The sequence below is a fragment of the Phoenix dactylifera genome, chromosome 7 (genome assembly GCF_009389715.1).
Source record: "Phoenix dactylifera cultivar Barhee BC4 chromosome 7, palm_55x_up_171113_PBpolish2nd_filt_p, whole genome shotgun sequence".
NCBI lineage: Eukaryota > Viridiplantae > Streptophyta > Magnoliopsida > Arecales > Arecaceae > Phoenix > Phoenix dactylifera.
Window position 1 is genome coordinate 11,195,624 of NC_052398.1, and position 27,915 is coordinate 11,223,538.

The 27,915-nt window shown below is 39.3% G+C and overlaps 3 protein-coding genes across 3 annotated transcripts; 1 reads left to right on the forward strand and 2 right to left on the reverse strand.

Annotated features, from left to right (window-relative positions):
- The first annotated feature begins 243 nt into the window (after positions 1 to 243).
- On the forward strand, positions 244 to 2,123 carry LOC120111411 (outer envelope pore protein 24B, chloroplastic-like). The gene is made up of 2 exons (XM_039128462.1): positions 244 to 605; positions 1,946 to 2,123. Exons 1-2 carry the CDS (start codon positions 244 to 246, stop codon positions 2,121 to 2,123), a joined length of 540 nt encoding a protein of 179 aa, XP_038984390.1.
- Positions 2,124 to 5,683: 3,560 nt separating this feature from the next.
- Positions 5,684 to 7,483, reverse strand: LOC103719508 (UDP-glycosyltransferase 89B2-like). The gene has a single exon (XM_008808787.4). It carries the CDS (start codon positions 7,358 to 7,360, stop codon positions 5,963 to 5,965), a length of 1,398 nt encoding a protein of 465 aa, XP_008807009.2. The 5' UTR covers positions 7,361 to 7,483; the 3' UTR covers positions 5,684 to 5,962.
- A 10,341-nt stretch (positions 7,484 to 17,824) lies between these two features.
- On the reverse strand, positions 17,825 to 18,637 carry LOC120111426. Its single transcript, XM_039128483.1, has 3 exons — positions 18,495 to 18,637; positions 18,363 to 18,409; positions 17,825 to 18,277 (listed from the first exon to the last, which is right to left on the reverse strand). Exons 1-3 carry the CDS (start codon positions 18,583 to 18,585, stop codon positions 17,987 to 17,989), a joined length of 429 nt encoding a protein of 142 aa, XP_038984411.1. The 5' UTR covers positions 18,586 to 18,637; the 3' UTR covers positions 17,825 to 17,986.
- Between the last annotated feature and the right edge of the window lie 9,278 nt (positions 18,638 to 27,915).

Here is a 27,915-nt window from a genome sequence, read left to right on the forward strand (position 1 = left end):
AATATTGTGCAGTGCTAGATGGCTGCCATCAGGAGATAAACGGCTATCAAATAAGATAGTCTACGAGCTATACACGGCATGTCATTGTTGATAGCCGTTCTCCAGAGGAGTCGGCGGCCCTGCCCGAGCCCGCATCCTCCTGTCGCTGCTTCCTCTCTCCTTTTCCCCTCCATCCTCGGCGGAGTCCGTCGCTTGTAAGGCACGAGGGGGAGTGTCGAGAGTGCGAGAGCGTGAAAGGGCAAGATGAAGGCTACAGTGAAGGGGAGATACAAGGTGGACAGGAGCTCCACCAGCACCACCTTCGCTGTCAACACCGGCGACCTCAAGCTCAAGGCCTCCATGACTGATGCCAGTTTCGTCCACAGCCCCTCCCTCAACGGCCTCGCTCTCTCTGTGGAGAAGCTTGGCTCCTTCATCATCGACTACAACGTCCCCAAGAAAGATGTTAGGTTTCAGTTCACGAACTCAGTGAGGGCTTTCGACAAGACGGTGAATTTGACATACACTCATGCCTCTGTGGACAACCATGTGAACCTCGATGGCTCGATGTCATTCGATCTGGCGAACAAGGTGTCGGTCAACCATGCTCTGGGATCGGGGAATTGGTAGGTTATGGAAACACTGGCGTGGGTTCTTCTCCGCGTCTCATCCCTCCTAGTTTGGTTGGCATGTCGTCCCGTGGTTATGTAGAAATTTGGGGGATCTTCATGGAGAACCTAATTGGGCAAGGACACGCCAGTGCCACTAGAGATGAGGGAGTTAAGCTCTCTGAGCACCTGCTTCGGTGCTCTTGTATCCTTCATGGCGGCGGGGGCGGCGCACGCCATACCATCTCATCAGAAGCTTGGCAAAGGTAAACTTGGTAGGCGCGGTTCCGCTCCAAACCTCAGAGGACCAGGTGAGCATGGAGCAGCACGCCACACCGTATCGTCAGAAGCTTGGCGAAGGTAAACTTAGCAGGTGTGGTCTCACTCCAAACCCCAGCAGCAGAGCGCCACACCGTCTATAAGAAGCTTGACGAAGGTAAACTCGGCAGGTGTGGTCTCGCTCCAAACCCTAGTAGCAGAGCGCTACACCATCTATAAGAAGCTTGGCGAAGGTAAACTCGGCAGGCATGGTCCCGCTCCAAACTTCAGCAGCTACATGCTACACCATCTTGTCAAAAGCTTGGCGAAGATAAAATCAATAGGCACGGTCTTGCTCCAAACCCCAACATCGCATTACACCATCACATCAGAAGCTTGGCGAAGATAAACTCGGCAAGCACGGTCCCACTCCAAACTCCAGCAACAACGCACCACACCATCTCGTCAGAAGCTTGCGGAAAGTAGACTCGACAGGCGTGGTCCCACTCCAAATTCCAGCAGCAATGCGCCACTCCGTTTCGTTAGAAGCTTGGCTAAGGTAAACTCAGCAAGCATACATCTGCATGGTGCCGCCTCAGTCCTCAATCTCCGATTTTATTTGCTGCCCCGGGCTTCTTCATCATCCAGTTCAAGGTATCTTGCTCTTCTTCTATGGTGCTTTCGTCTACGAGCATCGTTGAGCCTCGATTGCCTTCTCTCTAAGATCTGTCCTCGCTGCGAATGTCTTCACCAAAGCTCACCTCCTGATATCTTTCGATCTCTTGTTTCCAAACTTGAGTTGATGTCTACTTTACTACCTAAAGTTTGAGGAAGGATGTTAGAATCATTGTAGGAACATTGATTGATTTGTGATTAATTGTGCCAAACATAGTCGGCCTCCATAAAGGCTGATTGTGCCAAACTTAGTTGGCCTTATCAAACTTCACCTTAATTGATTTGTGATTGATTGTGCTAAACATAGTCTGCCTTACCAAACTTCATTAGCCTCCTAGTACTATATAAAGGCTGCTCCTATACATTGTAAAGACAGGCAGAAATACAATTCTCTTCTCTCATTCTTCTTTTTGGAGAAATAACAGGCAGTTCACCCACCTTAAAAGAAAAATAAAACTAGCGATTGAGAACAAAGTTGCCAAAGAATACCTGGAGGGCGGGCAGTGGTGCAGTAAGAATGAAACACTAGCACTCGGAGACAGTAGCCAGCTTGCAGTGGAGGTGAAGGGAGGGTCCGCAAATGCCTTCAGGATCAAGGCCTAGTAAGGAGGGAGAGAGGGAGAGAGAGAGAGAGCTTTCGAGTTTGTTAGGCTGACTGGACTTTGTCCAAAGATCAGCACAATTTATTTAGATCCGGACTCAACCACATTCAACTTTTGGGCCTACTTTTCAGGCCGAAGCCCGACTCATATTCAGGTCCGAGCATCAAACCAAATTTCATATTTCAATCTTTTTTTTTTAATTTTTATAAATTACTAAAAATATTTTAAACTGCTAATATGAATAAAAAAATATAGCGAGACCTTACAACAAGTCTAATCCCATTAAGTTTGTATATAAACAATAATTTACAAATTAAATTTATAAAAACATCAAATATAAACAAACAATACAAGAAAAAAATAAAAATGACCTGGCCGCTCATGCCCGTCTTTAAACTCCAATCCCGGGCTCTACCCATTTATTAAAATGGCCTATCTTCCAGGGCTGGCCCAAGTCGCCAGGCCTACAACCTTCAGTTGGAGCCTATCGAAAAGGCTCAGGCGTAAGCAGGTTAGTGTCACAAACTTACAATCTAAAAGCTCAAATTGTTGGGAGGAGGATCAACTCAAGCTAATCAACCCTTTTATTAGTCATTATGGGGCTGAAAAAAAAAATTTCCTACCCAATCTCGTGATGCCCTCATCACGGTTGGCTCCTTCTCAAAAAGAAAGCTTGCCCATAGTTCGGGTCATTCTTTACACATGACTAATAAAGGTTGGGATGCATAATAAGCCTAACTCTAATATCACTTGTTATTAACTCAGAGCCCAAAAACTTAAATTATTGGGACGAGGCCCGACCCAGACTAATAAACCCGTATGACATTCTTTTTATTAGTCAATATGGAACAATAACACTAGTATGCTTCCTGACTTATGAATATGTCTAGTTCTAATAGTATCTTAATATCTAATCTATATGCATTAAGCAATAAATAAAATTTTAGATTTTTTTAAAAAAAATATATTACGTATAAATTATATATGCGATGATAATATTTTATTCAAAATTATCAAAATAGTAAATAGCTTATAATAATATTAATAATTAATATAATAAATATTATTATATACTATAATAATTATAATATTATCATTATAATATTGATTATTATATTATAATATTTATATAATATAATTGATAATATAAAACTAAAAACTATGGGTCGATCTAAAAAGAGTGAAATAGACATAAAGAATGGGTACAAGCTATTCCAGAATTGACATAAAAAAGTCAATGCTCAAAAGATGAACATAAGTATTCCAAGTATATGCCCATTTTGCAAATGGTGTTTGGTTGCCATAAGACTCTATTCCTGATGATCTTATGCTCTTATGACACTATCTTAAAATGAGGAAATTATACAAATAGAAAGAAGGGCACAAAGTGATGTTTTAGGTCTGACTAAACAAAAAAGATAGGGAGTTGAAATAGACTTCCAATCTACATCATCAGGTTTGAACTAAAACCACTAATTGGTTGCCCGTAATTGGTTATCCTAACTTAGTTCAGCCTGCCGAGAAGCCATTTTGAGCATTTGGCCCTATAAGGAGTTTAAAGTGAGCTTACATTTGCCAAAAGAGAAATGGCCCAAAGTAGCTTCAAGTAGGCTCCCAGTTAGCTCACATAACACAAACCAAATGATCGCTGAGTCCTTTCACAACATGTAGCCAATTTTTTTTACGTGCTTTTTATCATTTACCACAGCTAGTAGCTGTTACGGTTGGTAATTGGATCGAGTCGGGTCTGATACGAATCGGGTCAGAAATTCATCAATCCAAACCCAATTTATCTAGTAAACATGTTAAAAGTCAAATATCAAACTCGAATATTTTATTGAACAAGTAACAGAAACAGTTACACGTAACCCATTCAATAAACAAACTGGATTTGGTTAAGCAGGTCATAAATGGGTTAAACAGTTTTTAAACAAATTAAATAGATTAAACAGGTTATGTCATGAAGCAGGTTAAATGGGTAGACTCTAATTCTAAATTCAACTTGTTTAATGATAGGTTAAGTCGAGTCAACTCCTTTAGAGCCCAGATCCGCTGTATTTAAACCTTCCGGGTCATAAACTATCATCCCTGGCAATTGTCTATGCTAGTTGGGGGATTACAATAGCCACCAGAGTTTTATATTGCTGTCTAAGGATGTTTTTGGGTTTGCTTACAAAAGCTATTTGTAACTTTTAAAATAAAATACATCTTCTTAAAACTTTTTGTTATCATTTGAAAAATGTTTTTACAAGATGCAGAGGGCAAAAAAGTTAGAAAAAATATTAAAACTAACTTCTAGTTTTTCTTTTGTAAGATTGTTTTATGTTAATATAGTAAATCATCCATAAAAAATAGTTGTAAAACATAACTATAAAACATCAAGTATTAAAATATATCAAAAAATTATAATTAGAAATTAAATTAATTCAATTTTTAGTAATAATTTTATAAAACAAAAGCAACGCCAAACAAGTCTTAAAATAAAAAAAAAAAAATACCTTCTTGCTTGAAGGAGACAAACCTTCCACTGTAGGAAAAAAGAATATTCTCGATGCTTTTTAATCCATATACCAACGCTTATAAGCGTTAGTATTTTTACAGCCGATGATTAATTGCCGACGCTTATCGCCATATTTAGCGTCGATAGTTGCCGATGCTAATAAGCATCAGGTTATCTTTGTCTTCCGTCAACGTTTAAAAACATCGTCTTGGGTCTTTTAACGATACTTTAAAGCATCGTTAAAGTAATTTTTTTAAAAAAAAAAATCGATGCTTTATCGATGCTATTTAGTGTTGGGTTATCCATGGCTTCCATTTTGGCTTCCGCTATGGCTTTCGCCGACGCTTAAATACGTCGGCATTTATTCTTTTAACGGCGCTTTATAGCGTTGCCATAGTAATTTTTTAAAAAAGATTATTTAAAAAATTTTAAATTTCTATATGAATTTATCAAATATGTTATTAACAAAAGTCACGTGTTACAATTAAACGGATCATTCAAAATATTCATATTGTCAAATATGATTACATTTACATTATCAATTTATATTTACAATGTACTTTGAAAATATAAAAATATACATATAAAACTAAATAAATAGTCTATGAGGTATTAGGGGCCGATGGCATCATGATCATCATCTCTACAAGTAGATAAAGTATCAAGAACCTGTGAGACTATCAAGGTTAATTAGATTGTCTCCCATCCTAACAATCAAGGTCACTGTATTTCTTTTCCTCTGTTTTCCTCTGTCAAGTATTGTCTGGTGGCGAGTGCGGAGCTGCAACCAATTAGAGCTACTTATGAGTAGCTCGGTTATAAACATGAGTCGAGCTCTGATAGATTCTACTCCCCTTGACTAAAGCTCAACGCTGGACTTGGACAAGCCGGGATCCAGCAGCTTGTTTAGAAGACAGGCCAAGCTCGAGCAGATTTTCTTGAACTCAGCTCGAGTTTGAACCGAGCTCGGGCAGCTTGTTTTTACGTGACCAGCTGGGCCTTAGCAATTTACTACCTGCTTGCCACCCCAATATGAGAATCAGTATGTTGAGGTTCCAAAGTTGCAAGCCAAGGAAAAATTTATTTTTCAAGAAGCATTAAAAATGAATAATATCCATGCATGGCCCGTGATACAGAAGTGAGGACACGAACGGGGACAGTGATCGGCTGAAAATGAGAACAAAAATAATGAGAAACAAAAAGACGAGATCTTTTTTGTCGGTAGTACATGTTGTAAAGCTTCCTAGAGGACAAGCATCCCCGGCGTTGGTAGCCACGCCGCCGGATCCAATCCAAACCGGTGCTAAGCCGGAGATGTTTCCCAACGGCAGCAAAAATATTCATTTCACCCGAAGCTTAGAAAGCTCGGCCACCATCTCGTCCAGTTCCTTGAACGAGTTTCCCCCCTTTTTTACCGCCGCCAAAGCTTTCCGACTCAGCTCTTTCGCTCGGTTGCTCAACTCCTTCCCCGACTGGCCCAGCGATTCCGCCACGACTCGGGCTACCTCGTCCGGGTCCGGCACCGCGTCCCCGCCGTCGCATAGCGCCACTCCGACGCCGGCCTCCTCCACCACCAGCTTTGCGTTCGCGAACTGGTCCGCCCCCATCGGCCACGTCAGCACCGCCACCCCGGCCGCCACCGCTTCCAGCACCGAGTTCCACCCGCAGTGAGTCAAAAACGCCGCCACCGCCGGGTGCCCCAGGATCGCCACCTGTGGGGCCCATTCCCGCACCACCAGCCCCCGCCCCGCCACACGCCCCTCGAACCCCACCGGCACCGCCGTCGCCCCCCTCGCGCACCAGACGAACCTCGCCCCGCTCCGCTCCAGCCCCGCCGCCAGCGCCTCCGCCTGCGGCGGCGCCAGGACTTTCTGGCTCCCGAAGCACACCAGCACCACGGAATCCTCCGGGCACCCGTCCAGCCATTCCATGATCTCGCTGGCGACGGCGGAGCTCACCCCACCGCGCTCAGCGGGGCCGTCCGGCTGCGCGAGGGGCCCCACCGCCCAGACCCGCGGGTTCCCCAGATCTTTCCGGAGGCGGTCCAGATAGACCATCTCCAGGTCGGAGAAGGTGTTGAAGACGAATCCCCAGCTCGTGTTGTTGGACAAAAGTCCCTCCTTTATGAACTCCGAGATCGGGTCCCCTTGTTTGTAGGTCCGGTAGAGCATGGAGAGATGGCGCCAGGGGAAAACAGGGGAACCGGGGATTTCCGGAAAGGAGATGGGGCAATCGTGGTCGTCAAGATTGGATCTTTGGGGCATCCGGCGCCAGAGGACGTTGGTAATGGCGACGGCGAGGGCCCCAGAGGGCGAGAAGACGAGGCGGGGGACGCCCAACTCGGCGGCGAGGTCGGTGGTCCAGCCAAGGAACATGTCGGAGATGATGGCGGTGGGTGGGTGAGGAGTGGATCGGGCCCAGCGGAGGAGGGGTTCGCGGAGGCCGGCGAGGGCGTGGATGAGGTGACGGAAGAAGGCGGGACGGAGGTCCTTGGAGTTCTCGAGACCCGGGGGGAGGGCGGGGTAATTGGGAAAGGGGAGGACCAGGGGGACAACGTCCGGGGAACGGGAGAGGAGGGGGTCGAGGAGGGGGCGGTTCTTGGTGGTGACGGCGACGGTGACGGCGAGGCGGGCGCGGGAGGAGAGGAGGTGAGCAAGGTCGAGGAGGGAGAGCATGTGGCCTTGGGCCGGGTACGGGATGACCAGAACATGTAACCCAACGGACTCTGCGATCGCCATGGATGGTCACTACCTTTCTCTCGTCGTCTTCTCTGTGAGGTGAAGGGTGCGTTATCTATATGGCTTCATTGGGCGATGGTTTTGGGGTTGGAACTGGGGAAGTGTGAAGGAGATGAGTACAGTCAAAGCGGCCGGCAATTTTGTTTTTTTTTTTAAAAGATAGTCGACTTTGTATTTGAATTTAAATCTTTAAAATTAATTTATTAGAGTTTTTTAATTACTATTTCCTTACTATTATTTTATAGGTTGCATGGCGTGAGAAGAATCAGTGTTATTTTATTATCTTCCTAAACGATGATGAGTTAAACCGAGCATTAGTAGTTTGTCGGATGGAAGTCGACTTCCAGCCAAATTGATATGCTGAAAACTGCCGTTTGAATATCGTTAACGTAATTGCTGAAGGCCTGCTTTAACCATCCAAACTAAACCCAAACCCGAACTTGCCAAGAGGCCATAGGCTGGAAGTCATCAATAGCAACATGATATATCTACCTGGCCGGCAACTACGCAGTTGCTAGCGTTCAAAGTCGTTGGTCAAAGTCTGATGAAGGAGAGTTGAGAGGGTGCTTCCTAAGAAAGTAAATTCTATCACGCTGTTTTTTTTAGATCTTATTTAATTTATTCTTTCAAGGAGGGTGAGAAATGAAAATTTTTGAAATTTTTTGTCAGATTCAAGATGGTTTCCATGGTGTAGAAAGATAGAGCTAAATTAGATGATTTCGTATATAGCTAATCACTCCAGGATTATTCTGTGGATTGAGGAGAAGGAGTTGTCTAAAGAGTTCTATAATTTAGAATTTTTTGTTTTTTTTTTACATATTTGTACTAAAGTTATATAAATTATCTGATTAAAATTAAATAAATAAATAAATAAATAAAAAGGAAGATTTGTGACCGAGGAAAAACGGGTGGTACGCTGGACGTAAGAATGGAAAACGTCGTAGTCACCGCTTGGGCCCTCTCAAATGTGGCAACGAGTGATTGCCCTGGATCTCACGTACTGAAAGGAATCATCAATTGCCGGTCTGCCACATAGATAGGGAACATTTTGGGGACCTTAACGGGGATCAGTAACGGCCGTATCAGGATACCATGGGAATGTCTTGGCACAAACGGGGAGCCGAAAGAAATGATGCAAAGAAAGGAGATTTGAAGAATAAAACCAAGATGTACGGGAGATGGTCCCTATCCCTCCGTACTATTTACTTTCTAGTAGTTTGGCAGGATATACTTACGTTAGAGCTATATAAATTACTATTTTTACTAAAAAAATAAATCCAAATCCGTGGTTGACACATATTTAACGATCTATATTTCTCTCTCATGCTTTTTCCAATCTTAGGTGTTTTCTTTCCCCATCCCCTGTTTTACGTCTTAACGTAAGATCAGAGAGGCAGATCTTTCTTCTAGCATTTTTTTGTTATTTTATTTATAATTTATTAGAGATCAAAAATTTCAAATATTTTTAGTATTCATTTATTATTTTATATAAACATTTTTTAATTTAAAATAAAATAATATATATATGATACATACTATATTTTAATATTATATATATATATATAAGGAGTAAGGTGTGACGAAGAAATTGAAGAAATGGAATGCAATTAAAATTAAAAAAAAGGTTTTTGAGGGATTATTGTATAGGTTCTCTCCCAAGTTTTACTCTATCAGAAGATATGTTGGACAATCGGATGCTGGATTACTACTTCCTGAAAGTTTTATTTGTCAGGCATCATGTGATTCACAAAATAACACTGCTTTAGATCATGATGTCTAATTAATTGCTATTGGCACTCTTTAAGATCCATTTCAATAGTTTTAGGCTATACATGAAGCCTCATTGTATTTAATGACAGAATGGTTTGGGAAAGTTTAGACAACAAATTTGCTACTAGGCATGGATTTCAAAGCAATATATTATACTATAGCTTCTTACTTTAGCATCCAAGAGAAGAGGATAGGTATCACAACTACTTCTAGAAATTTTTCCTTTTCATCGTCTGTTTGTAGATTTGGGCATTTGCATCTTGCTTTTGCTCCCGGTACCCCATTTGCTTGATGGAGTGGATGGAGGTTGGTTATCTCCTTTTCTGAAAAAAAATAAAGTAATTCATGTAAGTTGTGCTTGGTCACTAAAAATTACTTGCTATATTTTGGTTTGACACTCATTACATCCATTTTTGAGCATTGGTATGCTTACCAACTATCATCTCCAAATAGTTAAAGAACATAATAAAATCCTTTTAGGGCATTAATAAAGCCAAGATTTTTATTGCAAGGATAGCAATTGTGATTTGATTGGAAAGATAGAAGAATTATCTCAACCCATTCAATCCAAATCTCTCAAAAATAGATTTAAAAAAAGGTAGAGAAATTTTAAAAGTAGAATCTATGTTTTTTCTTTTGATTGATGATGATGAAATTGAGAATATAGTTTCTATTTATAGTGGTGAGATCCGTCCTTACATATTCGGGTTGAAATTGTTTTATAGTTCTAATTGAACTTACTTTTCTAAAACAGATATGACTAGTAAAAATAAATCAAAAGACTAAAATTCTGCATAAGGAAGATCTCAATTTTTACATTAATTTTGCCTTCTGTTGCTTTACTAAATTTTTCTCAAAAATATATTTGGTCAAAATCTTTTTTAAAAAAATTCAGTTTGACTGGTCAGTTTTGGAGCTCAAATGATGGAATTTGGGTATGATCACTTGAGATGTACCTCTCTCTTAGCTAAGTACCATGTTGTAGATCTCGAAAAGTTACCGATTTAAACAAAAGAATATTTCAATCGAACATCATATGACCAAATTTTGGCTTCCGAAAATTTGGCTCGCTATTCGATTTTCTAATATACGGTGGATAACGCTCCTAAACTTTATCCATCCCTATCATAGCGGCCAAAGCGATCCACGTCAGATTTGGTGATGCCGGATCCTATTCAGTTCTTTCCATACTAGCTAAAGTGGTCTACATTAAATTTGATGTTTTTTTTGAACCAAATTCATCCACTAAAATATTTCTAATTCAATGTACATAGTTTCAATTTTTTTTTGAAAAAAAAATTTAAATTATAAAGCCGTGCTTGAATCGGACAGGTCCGGCCCTTCCCATCCACATATCTTTGGATAGCACGTGATTTGACAAGTTTGAAACGGTACCTTGATGTCTTGTTTAATCACTAGTTGTTCTGCAATACATAAAAAATAGATTATTTGAAACTAGGTTTCTCCAATTCAAATACGAACCAAGATCCAAGATTTTATATCCATATATAGTCAAACTTTAAAAGACAAAGGCAAGGAAAATGCTCTTTGATGTCTTTAAGGGCAAGATTCTCCAATCCTAACTAATGCCACCTTGGCAATTACATATTCAACCACCCCATAAATTACATGGGATCTTGTGAGTTATACCAATCCTCTCCTATCCTGTGGCCAAAAAATAATTTTTGCATATGCACCAAATTGACGTCCGATGACACTCCTCGATAAATATTTAAAATTATAATAATAATAATAAAATATTTTAGAAGGTTAATTGCTCGAAATAACATGAAAAAAAGACTGTTAAATTTGAACTTCAGATTTTTTTGGAATATTAGCATGGAAGAAATTTCAGCTGGAATCGGAGTGCGGGCAAGATAGAACCTAAGTTATTAGAATCTAATATCTAGCGAGTTTTATAACTCAACCAATTAGTATCCTCAATTAAGATTTTTAAAATTCATAGATGACTTTTTAACAAAAGGATGCGTGCTATAATAAAATGCAAAAATCCAATTAGCTTGCAATTTAATGCATCTGCAAGTCAAAGATTTTGACAACCAAAGAAATTTAAGGCTTTTCCTTTTCTAGCACTTTGTATATGCACTCTGCGAAGAAAGTAATGCCAAAACTATGTTACTTAATTTACCCTGAATGATAAATACTCTTTCACTTTGGATTGTAGGTGTGTCACGCCACCGCTTTCGCAGGGCACGTGCAGCACCTAGTGCCCACGTGGGGGCCATATGAGGGGGGAACACGGAGCTCTTCTACCAGATATTGTCCGGTTCCGGAGTTTCACGCAAGCGTTCTTCACCCCTCTCCGGCTTGTTTTTCTCTAAAAACGCATCTACAGGATTTGGAGATATCCGCCTCATATGCCCAGGCTCTGAAACGAGTCTTTCCAATGTGAGACTATTAGGCCTCACACTCTTCCCATCATCGGACAAGAGCCATCCTCGGCTCTGATACCAAATTTCACGCCCCCGCCTGTGCGGGGCACGTGAGGCACCTAGTGCCCACGTGGGAGCCACATGAGGAGGGAATATGGGGCTCCCCTGCCAGATATTATCCGATTTCGGAGCTTCACGCAAGCATCCTTCACCCCTCTCCGGTTTTGTTTTTCACCCAAAACGCGTCTGCAGGATTTGGAGACACCCGCCTCATATGCCCAGGCTCTGGAACGAGTCTTTCCGATGTGGAACTATTGAGCCTCACACCCTTTCCACCATCGGACAAGAGTCGTCCTCGGCTTTGATACCAAATGTCACGCCCCCACCTCCGCGGAGCACGTGAGGCACCCAGTGCCCACGTGGGGGCCACATGAGGGGGGAGACACGAAGCTCCCCTGCCAGATATTATCCGATTTCGGGGCTTCATGCAAGCATCCTTCACCCTTTTCCGATTTTGTTTTCCTCCCAAAATGCGTCTGCAGAATTTGGAGACACCCGCCTCATATGTCTAGGCTCTAGAACGAGTCTTTTCGATGTGGGACTATTGGGCCTCACACCCTTTCCACCATTGAACAAGAGCCGTCCTTGGCTCTGATACCCCCCCGCCTCCGCGGAGCATGTGAGGCACCCAGTGCCCACGTGGGGGCCACATGAGGGGGGAGACACGGAGCTTCCCTGCCAGATATTGTTCGGTTTCTGGGTTTCATGCAAGCGTCCTTCACCCCTCTCCGATTTTGTTTTCCACCCAAAACGCTTCTGCAGGATTTGGAGACACCCACCTCATATGCCCAGGCTCTGGAACAAGTCTTTCCGATGTGAGTATGAGTTATGAAATTATGATTATATTAGACTGCATGAAAAATGATATTTGAGGCATATTTATACATTTTAAATTATTTGATGTCATTTATCATTTTTCAACCTATTTATGATGATTATATTTATGAAAGAAAAAGAATATGATTTATGAACTCTCAGATAGCTATGACCACCTCTAGAAATAGAAGCCAGTTGACACCCTGGAGCTAACATTGAAAGAATAACAGGCCCTCTGCCAATAGGTTAAAGTTGGTAACGAATAACAGAATTAGTCGACTAAGATTAACAGGCTCTGTCACGGGATTACAGTGACCATAGCAGCACATCCATCTGAGAGTATGTTCTAATAAAGTATGGATAAATGGCAATATTTTTGTATGACTTGCATTATCATGATTATGAACTTTCATGGATGGAACATGCATGCTTTATGACCTGATTTATGTATATCATCTATAAAATGTTTTATTTTGCTACAACTGTTGACTTTTTAGTCACTGCATTGACATAATTGTACTTGATCCAATAAGATAGTACTTGGTTACTTACTGAGCTGTGTAGCTCATATCTTTTCATCTATTTTTTTTTCTACAGATGAATAAGACTACTAGGAGCAGGGAGCTTAGTGTTATTCAGGGTTGGGGTAACTGAAAATGTTATATAATAATCAAATTTTAGAAGCTTTGTACTATTCCAACTTCATGAATAATGTTATGACATTAGTAAATGAAACTATTTATTTTCATTATGAGATTTTAAGTGGCTTCATGTTATTATGTGCATAAGATTGCAATAGCATGGCCGTGTCATGATCCGAATTTGGGGCGTGACATTTAGTGGTATCAAAGCTGAGGACGACTGTTGTCCGATGGTAGGAAGGGTGTGAGGCCCAATAGTCCCCAAATCCTGCAGACGCGTTTTGGGTGGAAAACAAAATCGAGGAGGGGTAAAGGACGCTTGCATGAAATCCCGGAACCGGACAATATCTAGCAGGGGAGCTCTGTGTCTCCCCCTCATGTGGCCCCCATGTAGGCACTGGGTGCCTCACCTGCTTCACAGAGGCGGGGGCGTGATATTTGGTATTAGAGCCGAGGACGGCTCTTCTCCGATGGTGGGAAGGGTGTGAGGCCCAATAGTCCCACATCGGAAAGACTAGTTTCAGAGCCTGGACATATAAGGCGGATGTCTCCAAATCCTACAGATATGTTTTGGGAGGAAAACAAAACCGGGGAGGAGTGAAGGACGCTTGCGTGAAGCCCCAGAACCGGACAATATCTGGTAGGGGAGTCCCGTGTTCCCCCCTATGTGGCCCCCACGTGGGCACTAGGTGCCGCACGTGCCCCACGGAGGCGGAGGCGTGACATTTGGTATCAGAGCCGAGGACGGCTCTTGTCCGATGATGGGAAGCGTATGAGGCTCAATAGTCCCACATCGGAAAGACTCGTTCCAGAGCCTTGGCATATGAGGCGGGTGTCTCCAAATCCTGCATACGTGTTTTGAGTGGAAAATAAAATCGGGAAGGAGTGAAGAACGCTTGCGTGAAACCTCGGAACCGGACAATATCTGATAGGGGAGCTCTGTGTCTCCCCCCTCATGTGGCCCCCACGTGGGCACTAGGTGCCTCACGTGCTCCGCGGAGGCAGGGGCGTGACAAGGTGCATTGTTCTTGTTTCTCTCTTCAACAAAGATAGAAAAGAGATATGTAAATAAATATAAGTGTATTTATTAAAGAGGTACATATTCACAATTTTCCACTTATGATGGAATGCTCAATTTGGTGTCTCTGGCATTAATTTGGTTATTTGCTTTACAGCATAGCAAAATATAAGTTTTTTGGTAATTGGCATTGAAACATTTTGATAGCTTCAGTGCATGCATCCAAATGGTGAAATCCAAGAATTATTGGTCATTCACAAGGACAGGATCCTAGCGGCTGACAATTCAAAAAAGAGAAGCTTTTAGGTCCTACAATTTGTTGGTTTTGCCTCCATTCGTAAGTACCCCGTGGTTAACTCCTTGTAGAAGGATTGGGGTCGGCTCTCTACCATCTTCTCTTTTAGACTTCTGGTTAGATTGGAGATACAAAAGGCTTAGAAAGGAAGATACAGATGGATGGGATGTTATTGTTGCTACCCTCTCTTGGTGCATCTCGTTAGGGAAAAGTGCAAGATTTTTTTAAGATAATGTTTTTTTTTATGGTGATTTTTTAAGATAATGTTTGGCAACAAGGGGAGATTATGGACTAAACTCTTTGTTTTTAATGAAGGATTGGATGAAATTAGCTTCCTAGGAAACAAGGATTGGCTAAGTAGTATTTTCCATTGGCAGAGTTTTATGTAATAGTTTTGTGATTCACAGTTGGCTCTGTCATGTTTGTTCTCTCTTTCTCTGCTTTTATCTTTTTTTCTTTCTTTTCGTCTCTTTTCTCTCCCTTTCAGGAGGATATAATTTTTCATGCTCTCAATGAATTTGGGCTCTGGCCAATTTCTTCTCAAAAGAGAATTATTAGTCAACTTTTGAGAACTAGTACCTAAACAAAGACATTTTTTTTCCTTATAATAAGAGAGAAGAGCTTCTAGTTACTTGGATAAAATTCAAAAGGAGTGGAAGTATAAAAGAGAATGATGTACAAAGTAGTCTGCCTACTCTTCTAGACTTTGTTACTTTGAAAAATTCAGGAGTGGAAGTCTAAAAGAGAATGATGTACAAAGTAGTCTGCCTCCTCTTTTAGACTTTGTTACAAAACAAAAACAAAGTCTAAAATAGGAGGCAGACTTTGCAAACGAACCACCCACCACTCATTCCATGGGTTGAGTGAAATATATGAACAAATAATCACAAGCATGAAGCAAATTATTTTGATCATATGGGGGTGTAAATTGCTATACAATTCCTCTGCTTTTCTTGGAGAGATGGGTTGGATGCACTCCACGCTGGACCTGTTAAAATCTTGGACTTGTTTAGCCTAGTCTTGACCCAGTTAACAGCCGTATATTGAAATAAAAACATGATAGAAAATTCACCTTGGAGGATAAAGTGTCATGAACATGCTTTATTTAAGTAGTCATTTGAATTACTTTGCTTGTTTACAATGTTAAAAGATACATTGTTATTGTTGCTTGGCATAGCAGCATTCCTCACTGCTTAATGGCTGAAGCTTGATAAGAAGATTTGCATCCCCACCATATATTTCGGACACCGGAAGATCCAATCATGCAAAGATCACAATTAGTATAAATTTTTCTTCTTATCTTTCCAACATATAAGTGATTGATCTCACAAAATAGAGATGTGACCCAATTGTTGCACACCCGTTGTAACTAGAGAGAAGACTTACTTGTTCGGACAATGTTTCATCAAGTGTTTGACATAGATACTTCTTCTATCATTTTTACGAAATGATTATTTGTTCTCCCACATTATTCTCTCAAAAAAGGAAGAAAAAAAAAAGAAAAAGAATCATTGATTAAATATCCCCAACAATTAATTTCTGTAAATAGGGATGCTACTGTTCTTTTGAACCAAAGGCTAGATTAAATTCCCCGAATTCATACTCTTGATAATTGCACAAACATACTACTTAGTATTTTAGAAAGAGTTGAAAGGGGAAAGAGTATCAAATCTTCATTCAAACAAATCTGACATTTGATCTTTTAAGCCTAAATCAATATGATGCTCCAAGAACTTCTTGAAGCAGTAGTATATAGTTGACCACATGTTTCCTTGATAGCAGGAACCCACATTCTTTTCGCCTGTTTCAATACTGCTATCCACCACCTTTGTATCCAAGCAGTTTATTCTGATTTTTGAGGAGCAATCACAACCCAATTGTATTTACCAATTATATTTACACTGCTCAGAAAAGCAAAATTTGTTAAAAATAAAAGAAACATCATTCTTGAGCATCTTTAGCATCAAGCATGAAAAATGGAAAAGAAGAAGAAAAATGGACTGGACTAAAAGGCTTGAACATAAAGGTAAGAACCATAAGTATCACCCTGTGTAAGATATCAATGTTTATGAATCCTAAATTCATTTCCAATACATATCTATGTTCTATGAATCCTAAATCCATGTTAAACTTGCACTGCCTAAATATAGGTAAATTATTTGTTCTGCTATGAAAGAAGGATGAAGAATTAGCTCATAGAGATATATATTCTGACTTATCTAACATTTCAAGTCTAAAGCTGGAGACTTGCTACAAACCTCAAGCTTGATTATGGCCAAAATTGCGCAATTCTCAAATTAAGGATGCTTCAATATAACCAAGACTGGACAGGAGGCTTAGAGGCATTATTGCACAGCTCATGCGCAAGTTTCTATCATTGAGGAGCAAAAGAAGAAAAATCTCTAATCCAGGGCCTTTATGTCTAAGTAATGGTGGTATTAAGAAGTAGATTGATGTAACAAAATGTCGAAGTATATATGCATTATTGATTATTGATTGGAGTTTTTCCCCAGAGAGAGAGAGAGAGAGAGAGAGAGAGAGAGTACTAATTAGAGATTAAAAAAAGGGAAATTATGAATAAAAAAATATTTTGTAGTAGTAAAAAGTTACCTATGCCTTTCCATATACTATCCCTAATAAATTGGATGGCAATGTAATAGGTTTAATTACTTGTATTAGCCAAAATAGTTCATGTGACATTTTTTTGTCCCCAGATTGCTTGGGAGAGGATCACATTCTATGTAATTGAAATATGTCGTTGTTTGTGAGTGAGTGAGAGTGAGCTACGTTGTCATGCATGTTCATTCTTGATGACCTTAATGACTTCTTTGAAGAGTTCCTAACCTTTCCTGCATCCAAAAAATCAACCATATATTTCAAATAGAATGAGAACCATCCTTCTCTATGCCCCACATTTCTAGAAAGCATTATACCCATATTACACTTCTTTCCATTTCGTGGGAAAATATAAATCAACCATCCATGCTATTGTGTGTGTGCATCATTATTTCTCATAGGCTATGCCCCTTAAATGATTAATTAGTATATTTTTTGTGGTTGTTTGGAAGGAGAGAAATGCTCAGATTTTTCTTAACAAGCAATCCTCCATCACATCTATTGCTTATTCTGGCCTTCAAAATTTTAAATAAGTAGCCTATACTTTGCAATCCGAAAAAAGCTACCAGCTTGCGGGAGAATTTGAGATAAAATCAAGAATATTTCTTACTCTCTTCCTATTGGGGTTCTTGTTATTCATCCCTTTGGGTCTCTAACTGATTTTGTTCTCTTTTCCGAGATGCAAATTCTTTTATCTCTATCAATAAAAGCTGGCTGGCTCCTTTTAGCCTCTCTTTATCAAAAAATAAATAAATAAAAATTGGTTTCTCCAATCTTAATTCTAACGCTTTCCATTTTTCAGAACTAATATCAGAATGCTACAATGCATCATATAAGCTTCAAGGCACTTCAGTATATATATAAAAAAGATTCATTTAAACATCAAAAGCCCGTTTCATAACAATACACTATGAGGGTTCTCTCCTGTTGTCATTAAGAAAAGAAAAAAAAAAGAAAATAAAACTTAAAAAAGCCTCATCTGTAAGTCAGTGGCATAAGAGCCTTGTCCTTCAGGCTTCAGTTGTTCTTTGGGGGGTGGGTTTTGGGGGCATGATAATCAGAACTGAGAGGTATCATATCAACCAATTTGACCCTGGAAGGGATGCTTCCAGCACTCAACCCACTCTCTAACTTCACCTTCCTCTTCCCTCCATGATCACATTTTCCAGCAGAAAGGTTTGCACCTGTTTTCATCGGGCCCTTCGCTTCCACCACATGTTTCTTCTCCACCTCTTTTGCACCCATCTTCCTTCCTCTTAGCCATTTGCTTCTGGTTGTGGCAACTGTCCTGACCTTGTCATGGAGTACCTGTCGACAAGTTTAGCTTATGAAACCAACCCAAAGTGAACATAAAAACTCATACTTAAATGAGTTATAATATCAAAAAACCAACCTTTTCGCCACCAGTTGCCTGATTGTTGCTGGCTCCCATCCTGATCTCTAAAGGGATTAACTGAAGTTAGTTTAATCTTCCAAAAGCTTTATCATTGCTTCATGTGGAAATAAAAGGTAGAAGAGAGTTTACCATGGTGGTTGTCAGCAATCGAGTCTCCAAGAGCAACCAAAGAGAGCAAAAGCCCAAGAAGAAGGCTTCTGAACCTTATACAGCACCCCATGTCGTTTTACTAACCTTCAGGTAGCTAGGTTTCTTGTATAGCAACAAAAAAATTAGAAGAGAGAAGGGAGGGGAGAGGGGGCAGCTGAGGTTTTATATAGGAGAGACTCCAAAAGGCAAGTCAAAGCTAGGATTCCAACACTACCCCTTTCCAATATAGTTTTTTTATTCATCAAGAAGAGAAAAAAAACTAGTCCTTGTCGCTTTTCTCTGCCTTGGTCCAAACTTGGTACTCGGAAGGATCAAACTACAAAGTTTTGACAGAGAAAAAAGGTTGAATGCGGTCCTTAGCATTGCTTGGAATGGAAGATACGTGTACTTTGCGCCTGTTGATCTGCCGCCATGCATGCAACGAGGAGGGCGTTGGAATTTGGTGGCCGAGAGGCATTTGCCATTCCGCCAAACCTAGGGTTTTGGACACCCTTTACTTTCATACTGTTGGACCCAAATCCCCATAAGTTGAGCACATCTTTAAGGCAGGGTCTAGGGTTCCTTTCTTTGCATTAGTCGCCATGAGGGGGTGCAAGTGGCTTGAGGCGAGTGCAAGAGAACTAAAATAACAAAGCCAAGCTTCTCTTTAGGCACAACTCCTAATACTACTGGGGCTACCCTGGCTGCCTAGTTTGTTCTATAGTGCGAAGAAAGAGTGCACATTATTGTACACTTTCATATTGACCAACTAGCGCCTGACCTTCGTCTGACTTTGACTCTGACACATGTCCAGATACCATTGGCTCAGTTCAAATTTAGTCATTATTTTCTTCTTCTTTTTCTTGAACAGTCAAATTGTCTGGAGTCTGAAATACTAAGCTTCTGATGTAGCGTTAGCTTAAAGTTTTGTGAAGTAGTTATATCAACAGGCCCAAGACTCGTGCCGAGCAATTAGGACGTAAGGATTTCAACTCTTGGTCATGGATTCGCTCCTGGTTTGCACCTCGAGAGAAGTGATTCATAAATATCCTTTTAAGCAACGAGCAACGTGATTTCATGTCAGATGTTGTCGGGATCCAATATACGCGATCAATAAATTAATTAGTTTCTGTGTACTAAGAAATTGATGAACTTATTAGTGTGAAATTGAGATATGCTATAGAAATAGGCAGAGAATATATAAACATTTATCTCTGATTCGAAGATATCAAAACTTGTGAAGCCTAGCACCTAAAATTAGGACTAAGGAGACCTAAACTGGAACATAGGCTCCTAGAGATTTCTTGGACCGAAAACTCGGTTGATTCACAAAGAGCACATGAAGAAAGTGTGGTCAATAAAAAAATAAAAAAAATCTAATATTTGATTACAAATTTTAAAGAATAGCTTCTTATAAGAATAAAATTTTTATATTTTATAAAAAAATATATCAGATATAGAAAATTAAATTTTTTTTCCCAAAAATGTCTTTAAATTTTTAGATAGAATGAGATAAAATTTTCTTTTTTATAAAAAAATGATATATATTTTATTAAATTTTTAAAAAAAATTGTTGCTCAAGTAAATATAAACTATCATGGAATATTTAGCGTTCTATGGTCAACCAAATACGTAAAAATTATTTTTCTATACATCATATATCCAGACATTAATTTTTTTAAAAAAATATTTTAATGAGAAGAAATTTTTTTTATGAACCAAATAAATTCCGAATGCTTTGGTAAGGAACGAAGTGTTTGTTGTCTCACTAAAAAGTGAATATAAGATGGTAATGGCCATCACCTATGACTCTGAATTGCAATCCAGACATTTAATTTGGGAATTGATGCAATCAACTTTATTGTTGCCGTGGTAACATGAGACCAGTGGAAGAATAATTCAGTGTATGTTCCGGCACTAATCCTGGGTTTGGTTGGGCTCGTTTTGAAGCATGGCCTCGAGGTGCTCGCGCTGTGTACCGCGGAGAGAGGTGTATTTTATCTAGTAGTTGGTACTTGCATCACGAAAACGTGGATAAAATGTTTATAAGGATCGATTTCTTTGTACAATTTCTGACAAATTCCCATATTTACGGACACATTCGAATTCTAAATTTACACAAAGGCTTATTTGAAAAGAAGATTTAAGTAATTATCTGGCTTGAAAATTGTCATCTCAAGGGCTTCTACTTTCAGTGACTTCTCATTGATTTCCACTCATTCATAGGCTCTGCATCTGATCCGGTCCTACCAAAATGTATTGATGAATGATTTGTATTTTTTTACTGCTACAATATATGACTAATGTGACTTTAAAAAGCTTGGGGTCATCAATGGTCAATTAGAGTCACCAGTCGATACTTCACGGTTTTAGCAGCACCTTCATCTTGTCTTCCTTCCCACTGTTTTGCTTGCCAATGAATCGTGACTTGAGCTAATGCTCTGCAAAATTTGACCACCAAGCATCATAGGTTAACTGCTATTGCCTTACCATTGGTGAGTAATTGCTCGACCAGCTAAGTGTTTTATTGTGAAATGTTAATAGAAAGAAAGAGCACACTCCCATGCTTGGGGCAAGCCTCATCTTCTTGGAGGGAGATTCTGCAGGTGTTATTTGGTGGGTGGCTAGACCAGCTGTCCATGAACTCAGGAATATTTAGAGTATGACTAGAAGCTTTGATGGCTTCCAAGCGGCCCATGTTTATCATGAGGTGAGCATTGCAGCTGACTGGACAACATCCTATATACCAGTGCCTTTCTGATTGGCTTTTAGGATATTTTTGTTTTCTAACCTTTTAGGATATTTTAGAATTATATGAACCATCCAGTCTAGAAGAAAAAATAAAAAGGAACACACTGGGATGAAGTAAAGACCCTTAGAAGATGCGCAAATTAGGCCCACTAATAGCATTGCTCTCTAATGGAAAAAAAATTATGTTTTTTTTATATTGAGAGGTCTTTCACCGTAGTATCCGACATAGATAAAATTTTGAAGTAATTACTGATATTCTTGTTATTTTTTTAAAGAAAAGAAAACAGAAAAGACGGCGAAATATCTAAATATTTTTTTTTTAGTAAGAAAAAAAAAAGGAGAGGAAGAACCCATTTGAACTTTAATAAAGATGAAAAATACAAGAAAGAAAAAGAGTACAATAGGATATAAAAAAAGGTAAAATTCTAAATTCTCATGCAATCATCCAACAAAGATCCTAAAGTTAAAAATCAAAGTACCCCCACCTAATTCATATTTTGAATTTTCAAATTTAAATTTTAAACAGCAAATCAGCCTGCTGCTGCAATCAATTGGTAGTTGTCACGGCAAGTTTCAATAAGCCTACCATTTAATCGCGCTCAACATCAAACTAAGAATTGGACAACCTTTATTCAGTAATAAAAGCATATATACTACCATTAAATGCAGGGGCTTAGATGCTAATGGTAAGGCATATTAGCGTTTTCTTAACTTAATTTTACAAACCAAACCTCTTAAAAACTAAATCTTATTTGTGAAATTGACGTTTTCCAAGAGGATGTTAAACAAAATCAACTGTGGATGCCTAAGGAAACCTCTTCCAATGAATAAAAGAACGTTCTTTTTAATTAAATCACCACCTTACACATGTAAACCACATAATTCAATTCTAATCACAGCACAAGCCAAATGAAATGGCAAGATTGGATACAGTATCCCTTTTCACTGCAAATTTTAGTGTCGCCAAGGGATTGTAGTTCCCAAAGTTGCAGGATCATCAAATCAAGAACAAGAGGAACATGCTCAAGGGACTTGGGCTCCTGGAATCACCAACCTTCGTATCATTAACAATAGTAGGTGAGAAAACCGTGATCGGGACCGGAGCTTAGAATTTAGGGGTAGGGGTTTAGAGCACGAGGGCGCGCTGCCCAACCTGCCATCGGTGGGAGACTTCTTGAGAGGTGTGAGTGTGAAAAACTGAGTCACGCAAGTGGGTGGTCCACTTTTGGACCGTGCTCCTCCCTAATGTGACACAAAACTTGTAACTGGTGCAGCCCATCTAATGCAGCCAAAGCTCCCAGGTCGAACCAAACAGTACACCTTATATCATACCATACTGATTCAATATAAATATTCGGTACAAAAAATGTATCAACACTCGGTACATTTCGATACACTGTAAAAATTTCATACCGTACCGTATCGATTTAGTGCTAATATAGTACCGGTACGAGATTCAGTACCGAGATGGCGAATCTGGAATATAGCCCTTTTCTATAATAATATCATGTATCTAATCTAATGTATTTAGTATACATTATATGCTAGTGCGGAGTTCTTACATGTACAAATAGTATTTAATTCCATGTAGAAAAGCTTCTTGGATGGAAGGTAATTTTGTAGTTTGGGGGGAAATATAAGATATTTGGAGAGGATGGGAGGAAAGGAAGGCAAGTATTTGTTAGAGATTTGGATGCAGGTTATTTGTGCCCCTAAAATATTATACTTAAAGAAGGATCATGAGCCATGGTTTCACTAGCATCAACGTTGATCTAGATACAATTTTTTTAAGAAAAATCTAAATACAACTGATATGGCAGACGATGATGGTGGTTAAAAGTTTGAAGAAGAAGAAGAAAAAGACTCCATTTTCACTAATCTATCAACATGCTCCATGAGAAGTCTAGGCGTGCATCGAAGAAGAAATTCTTAACTTCCTTCGATAATCTTCCATCAAGGCCTCTTCATGGCAGTTGGGAAAACCTTTACAATTCATTAACCAATTCAGCCTTTACTTATCTCAGTAAGAATGTGCTTGCTTGCTTGATGCCCTTTTTAACGGCCTTATTGGTTCACGAAGAAGGGCCTTCTCAGCATCTTATATGAGAAAACCAATACCATTAATATTTCTATTTTATTATATATTATTATTTAATTCATATAGAGAAGAGAAATCTTATCCTTAGGATTTGAAATTTTTAGGAATAGCCTGGTCACTCGAGGCTTGAACCCTTGATCCTTTGCTTAGGACTTAGGAGTTAGGGGTGTGATCGCTAAACTATATCACATTTATGAGGTGGCTTGGAGCAGAGGCCTTCCTTTGGGAAAAATTATTGGTTGGACTAGATCCACTGCTGAGCAATCACGAAAAAACAAAAAAAATGAAGAAAAAGAGAGCTAGGACACCTCTTTCTCCATAAGTGGTGGACCTAGTCCAACTAAAATTTTCTCTTTCTTTGGTATCTTGAGTTACTAAATGAGATCCACACTTTCATTGGTAAAGAGTAGCAGAATATTTTACCAAAATACAAAAGTCTAGGGGAATAGACCTGGAATGCCCCTATATTTGATATTTGACTTAAACTAGTGCTAGAAAATGGATAAAGTTGGGTCTGATACGAGTCGGGTTGGGACTGGAATGATCAAAAACCCAAAGCTAACTCATCAATGTAAAAGGTTACATATCCAAAACTAAACTTGACCTCTTTATTAAATAAATAACCTAACCCACACTTATAACCTGTTTAATAAACCGGTCAGATTAGGTTAAATAGGTTTTTAACAAAATAAGTGGGTTGACAACAATTTAATGGATTAAATGATCATAAATGGGTCATAAATATTTCAATCTAACCTAACTATTAAACTTAACAAAATAGGTTAAACAAGTCAGGAATCAAGACTTGAACTCTACCCATTTGATAAATAGATAAAGTCAGGTCGACCTGCTTATAATCTAGATCTGCTTATGCCATACTTGAACTTGCTTAGTTCACGATAGTTGTAGGTTAATTTGGCAGGCCATATCATAAATTGCCATCTTTAAGTCAAACAATGAATGCAAAGTGCATTTTCACTATAGATTTCTCTTAAAATTGTATACACGAAGAACTACTAAATTAACTTCATGTCTCGCTTAACTTTTGCCAAGTCTCATATTTAGATGCTGCTCTGACCCTTCTCATCATTCACAATGCCGTTAGAGTTCCACACATAAATATCTTTGCTGATCTCCAAGATGGAAGTACGTATCCTCTTTGATGCTGTGAGGAGGATTTAAGGTACTTAACTTTCTATTGCATTATTTTTACCACAAAAAAATCCAATTAGAAATGACTCCTATACTAAATATAATCAAATAAATGCTATACCAAACTTTTCTTTAGTACATTCCAATTACAACAAAATCTAAATTAGCAACTACTGGCGGACAGGAATAGTATTGCTGGAAGACATAATTAACAAGGATTTTTTGGCACAATCTACCAAGAGGACTTGAACATTTGTTGTCACAAAACACAAAAATTGGGTTAAATACACAAACAATGCATTTCTAATATATTTTATCAAATAAAATGAACCAAATAAACATTGTAGAGTTATCTCCATCCAAATCAAATTGGTGAATAGATGCAAAATCACCATCCTACTCCTGATAGAAACAGGATGAGAATTCTACAACTAGTATTGACTATTAGGGACTGGTGGTGACAGAACATTGCTCAACATCTCAATTATATATCTAATGTATATTTTCCCTATTTGATTCTAATGTGTTAATGCTTGCTATTACAGCCAATAATGTCTTCTTTTTTTTTATTGGGCAAGCAAGCAGGGTCACATCTCATAGAACTGTTTGCCAAGGCAGTGAGGCTACAATTACCACTCCTATTTCTGAGGAGGCCTGTTCCTAACTCCAACCTCTTAAGCTCAAACCAACCTCTTGGCAGCTAATAGTAATTCAATCCACCCTCTTAAGCTCAAATCCTAGGCTATAAACAAAAGACTTCAATTTTCTTTTTGGTTTCTGATTATATGGAAAATATGAGTACAGCCTTAGGAGTTACATGGCTGTCCTCCTCTTTTTTTTTTAGGTATATGGTTATGCTCTTTTTGGTTTCTGGATGAATGGAACATTTGACCATGGCCTTTGGAGTTATTCTTTGGTGCATTTGGTTATCCTCTATTTATGAGAGGTTTAGCCACCATGGCGGTGAATAAAATAAGATATATGGGCCCATGTTGCAGTGATCCGGACCTTATCCAAAAAGACTAGCTAGATGTTACTTTCTGGATTCCATGTTTGCATGGATCTTCATACCTCTGCCATCTACTTAAAATCTTCCTATGCACAAAATGAATCAAAAGTATTGGTAGGCGTTAACCATCACAGCCAAACAAGTACCTTTTTCTAATGATTTTTCAAAAAACTATGAGACTAATCTACTAGAAATAATATGAATACAGTAACAGGTAAAAAGTTAAACAAGTATATGAAAAAGGAAAAAAATGACAACATATTAGAAATTTACAACCAAAGATAACTTTACACAATGGAGAATTCTTATCATTCAATCATACAAAACACAATGGATAACTCTTTGGCATAATTAAATTAGGATAAAGATATAAAAAAGTTTGACATGGAGCACAAATTTTGAAGAAAATTATAAAAAGGCAAGCAATTTTCTCAAGGTTGCAAAACACTTATATAGGTCTAGATGTTACAACTCTTATTGATGGAACCTGACTTGATCTAAGAAGAGTCTAGTGTGAATCACTTTGACCACTACAGATAGAGCTAGATATGGTTCAGAAGCGAAATCCACCATATCGGAAAGCCAAATTGCATGCCGAATTTCTGGAAGTCATAACTTGACCATATAATGTCTAATTGTGATAATTTTTTTAATCATGTACCCTTTTGAGCTTTATGATATGGCACTACCTTGTAAAGGATGCGCGTATAGCTAGCGATCAGGGCCAATTTCTATCATTTAGGCTCAAAGATGAGTTGGTTAAATCAAAAAAAAAAAAAAATCGAAAAATATTTTGACCGGACGTATCTCCAAATCTACAAAAAAAAAAAAAAGGTGGAGCAATAGAAGAAAAAATCAATAAAGGAGTAGAGATCTACACCTCTAAGATTTTAGCTTTTTAGTGCTTATTTCCATTAGTCTGTCTATTTTCGAAAAGCAGATCCTAGTCGAACTACAAAAGGAATTCAACTACAGAGTTCACTATTATATATAAAGGCTATATATCTCAGTTTAGGAATCATCAAAGAAAGAAAAAAAGGAGCATAAATCCTACTTTCGTCAATTTTTCTATTTTTTTATAATTTTTGAGAGATTCAAGTTAAGCAAGTTGAGAAAATTCTTCCTTCTTCTAGTCGGATCATGGTTTCACATCCTATACTTTTTATTGTTTTAATTCGGCTTGATAGATTATTAATAGTTATAAATATGTTTGGTTAAAAATTAGAGCAAGATTGTGACAATTTTGGAATCTCTATAACATGCACTGATTTTGGCTGTATAAGCCCATACCAAGGGAGTCGTTGGTGGGGGTCCATATCGGTCTCACAGAACCGTCCCATGCCTGCCCTGCAGGGCTAACCAGCTATTCTGGACCAACGTAAAAACCTACAGCCAACTGTTCCTCCCCTCCCATCTCCCTCCATCGAACTCTCTCGGAGACAAAAATCCTGCGAGGTTCTGGCCAGAAAAATGCATTACAACTGATCCCCTGTCAATAAATTTCTGATGTTCTCTGTCCTCTTCACACAAGCCAAAACACACAATTTTCACTCTCCCCATCTCTCTTCAAGAGTTCCTCTTTCTTTCCTTCCTTCTTTCTGTTCCTTTTTTTTAACAGACTGGTGTCCCCTTCTTCTTCTTCGTCGTCTTCTTCTTCTTTTCACTGGCGCAGGCGCATCATACTATACGAATACGAATATACTTAATAAAATTTGAAAACAAAACATCACGGAGTGCCCTAAACAGCTCCTCCTCTCGGATCCATGGAGTACTGCCCGCATGGTTAGCCACATAAGCAATCATCCAATCCGCGGCTCCGTTGGCCTTTCTGAAAACATGTCGGGCCGGGTTTCACCATCCCTCCCCGTTGGCCTTCCGCGGCCCCCCTTTCCCACTCAGGCCCCTCCCTGTATCCCTCTTTCAGTTACCAGCTTTATCCTTCATTGTTCCTTGTTTCTGAACACCTTTCAACACCTTCAACAAATTGGCACCTTTAATGGCATATGTAACCAGCTAAACAATTGCTATTTGGAGGATTTTGGCACCCTTTTCATTATTTTATTGACATCTATAATCAAATTTAATTAAGTAGGCAAAAAAATATATTCTAAGATAAGAAATTGATCTGATATCCATTTTACAGTCAATGCTTTGCCTTTTGGTCATGCTCCTTTGAGAAGAAATTTGTTGAACAATTGCTGTTGCTGGAAATTGGACCCGGGGACGACCACTGGCTGAGAAGGAGGGAGCTCCGACAAGAGATGGTGGGTGGCGGTCCGTTGGCGGGCGGCGTCCTCCGGGGGACCTGCAAAAAGCCGGTGGCCGGGGTTTCCGGCGCCGGCCCTCCGATGCTTAAGTCAGGGGGGGCTTAATTTTGGAGAAGGAGATGGACTGTATGTAGAAGTCCGAAG

Excerpts from the sequence above, each read along its gene's own strand:
- LOC120111426 (XM_039128483.1), bottom strand. The coding sequence starts at position 18,585 with ATGGGGTGCTGTATAAGGTTCAGAAGCCTTCTTCTTGGGCTTTTGCTC. Across the intron at positions 18,410-18,494 it reads GATTGCTGACAACCACCATG|AGATCAGGATGGGAGCCAGC; the intron begins GTAAACTCTCTT and ends TAATCCCTTTAG. Across the intron at positions 18,278-18,362 it reads AGGCAACTGGTGGCGAAAAG|GTACTCCATGACAAGGTCAG; the intron begins GTTGGTTTTTTG and ends ACTTGTCGACAG.
- LOC103719508 (XM_008808787.4), bottom strand. The coding sequence starts at position 7,360 with ATGGCGATCGCAGAGTCCGTTGGGTTACATGTTCTGGTCATCCCGTAC.
- LOC120111411 (XM_039128462.1), top strand. The coding sequence starts at position 244 with ATGAAGGCTACAGTGAAGGGGAGATACAAGGTGGACAGGAGCTCCACC. Across the intron at positions 606-1,945 it reads GCTCTGGGATCGGGGAATTG|GCAGTTCACCCACCTTAAAA; the intron begins GTAGGTTATGGA and ends GAGAAATAACAG.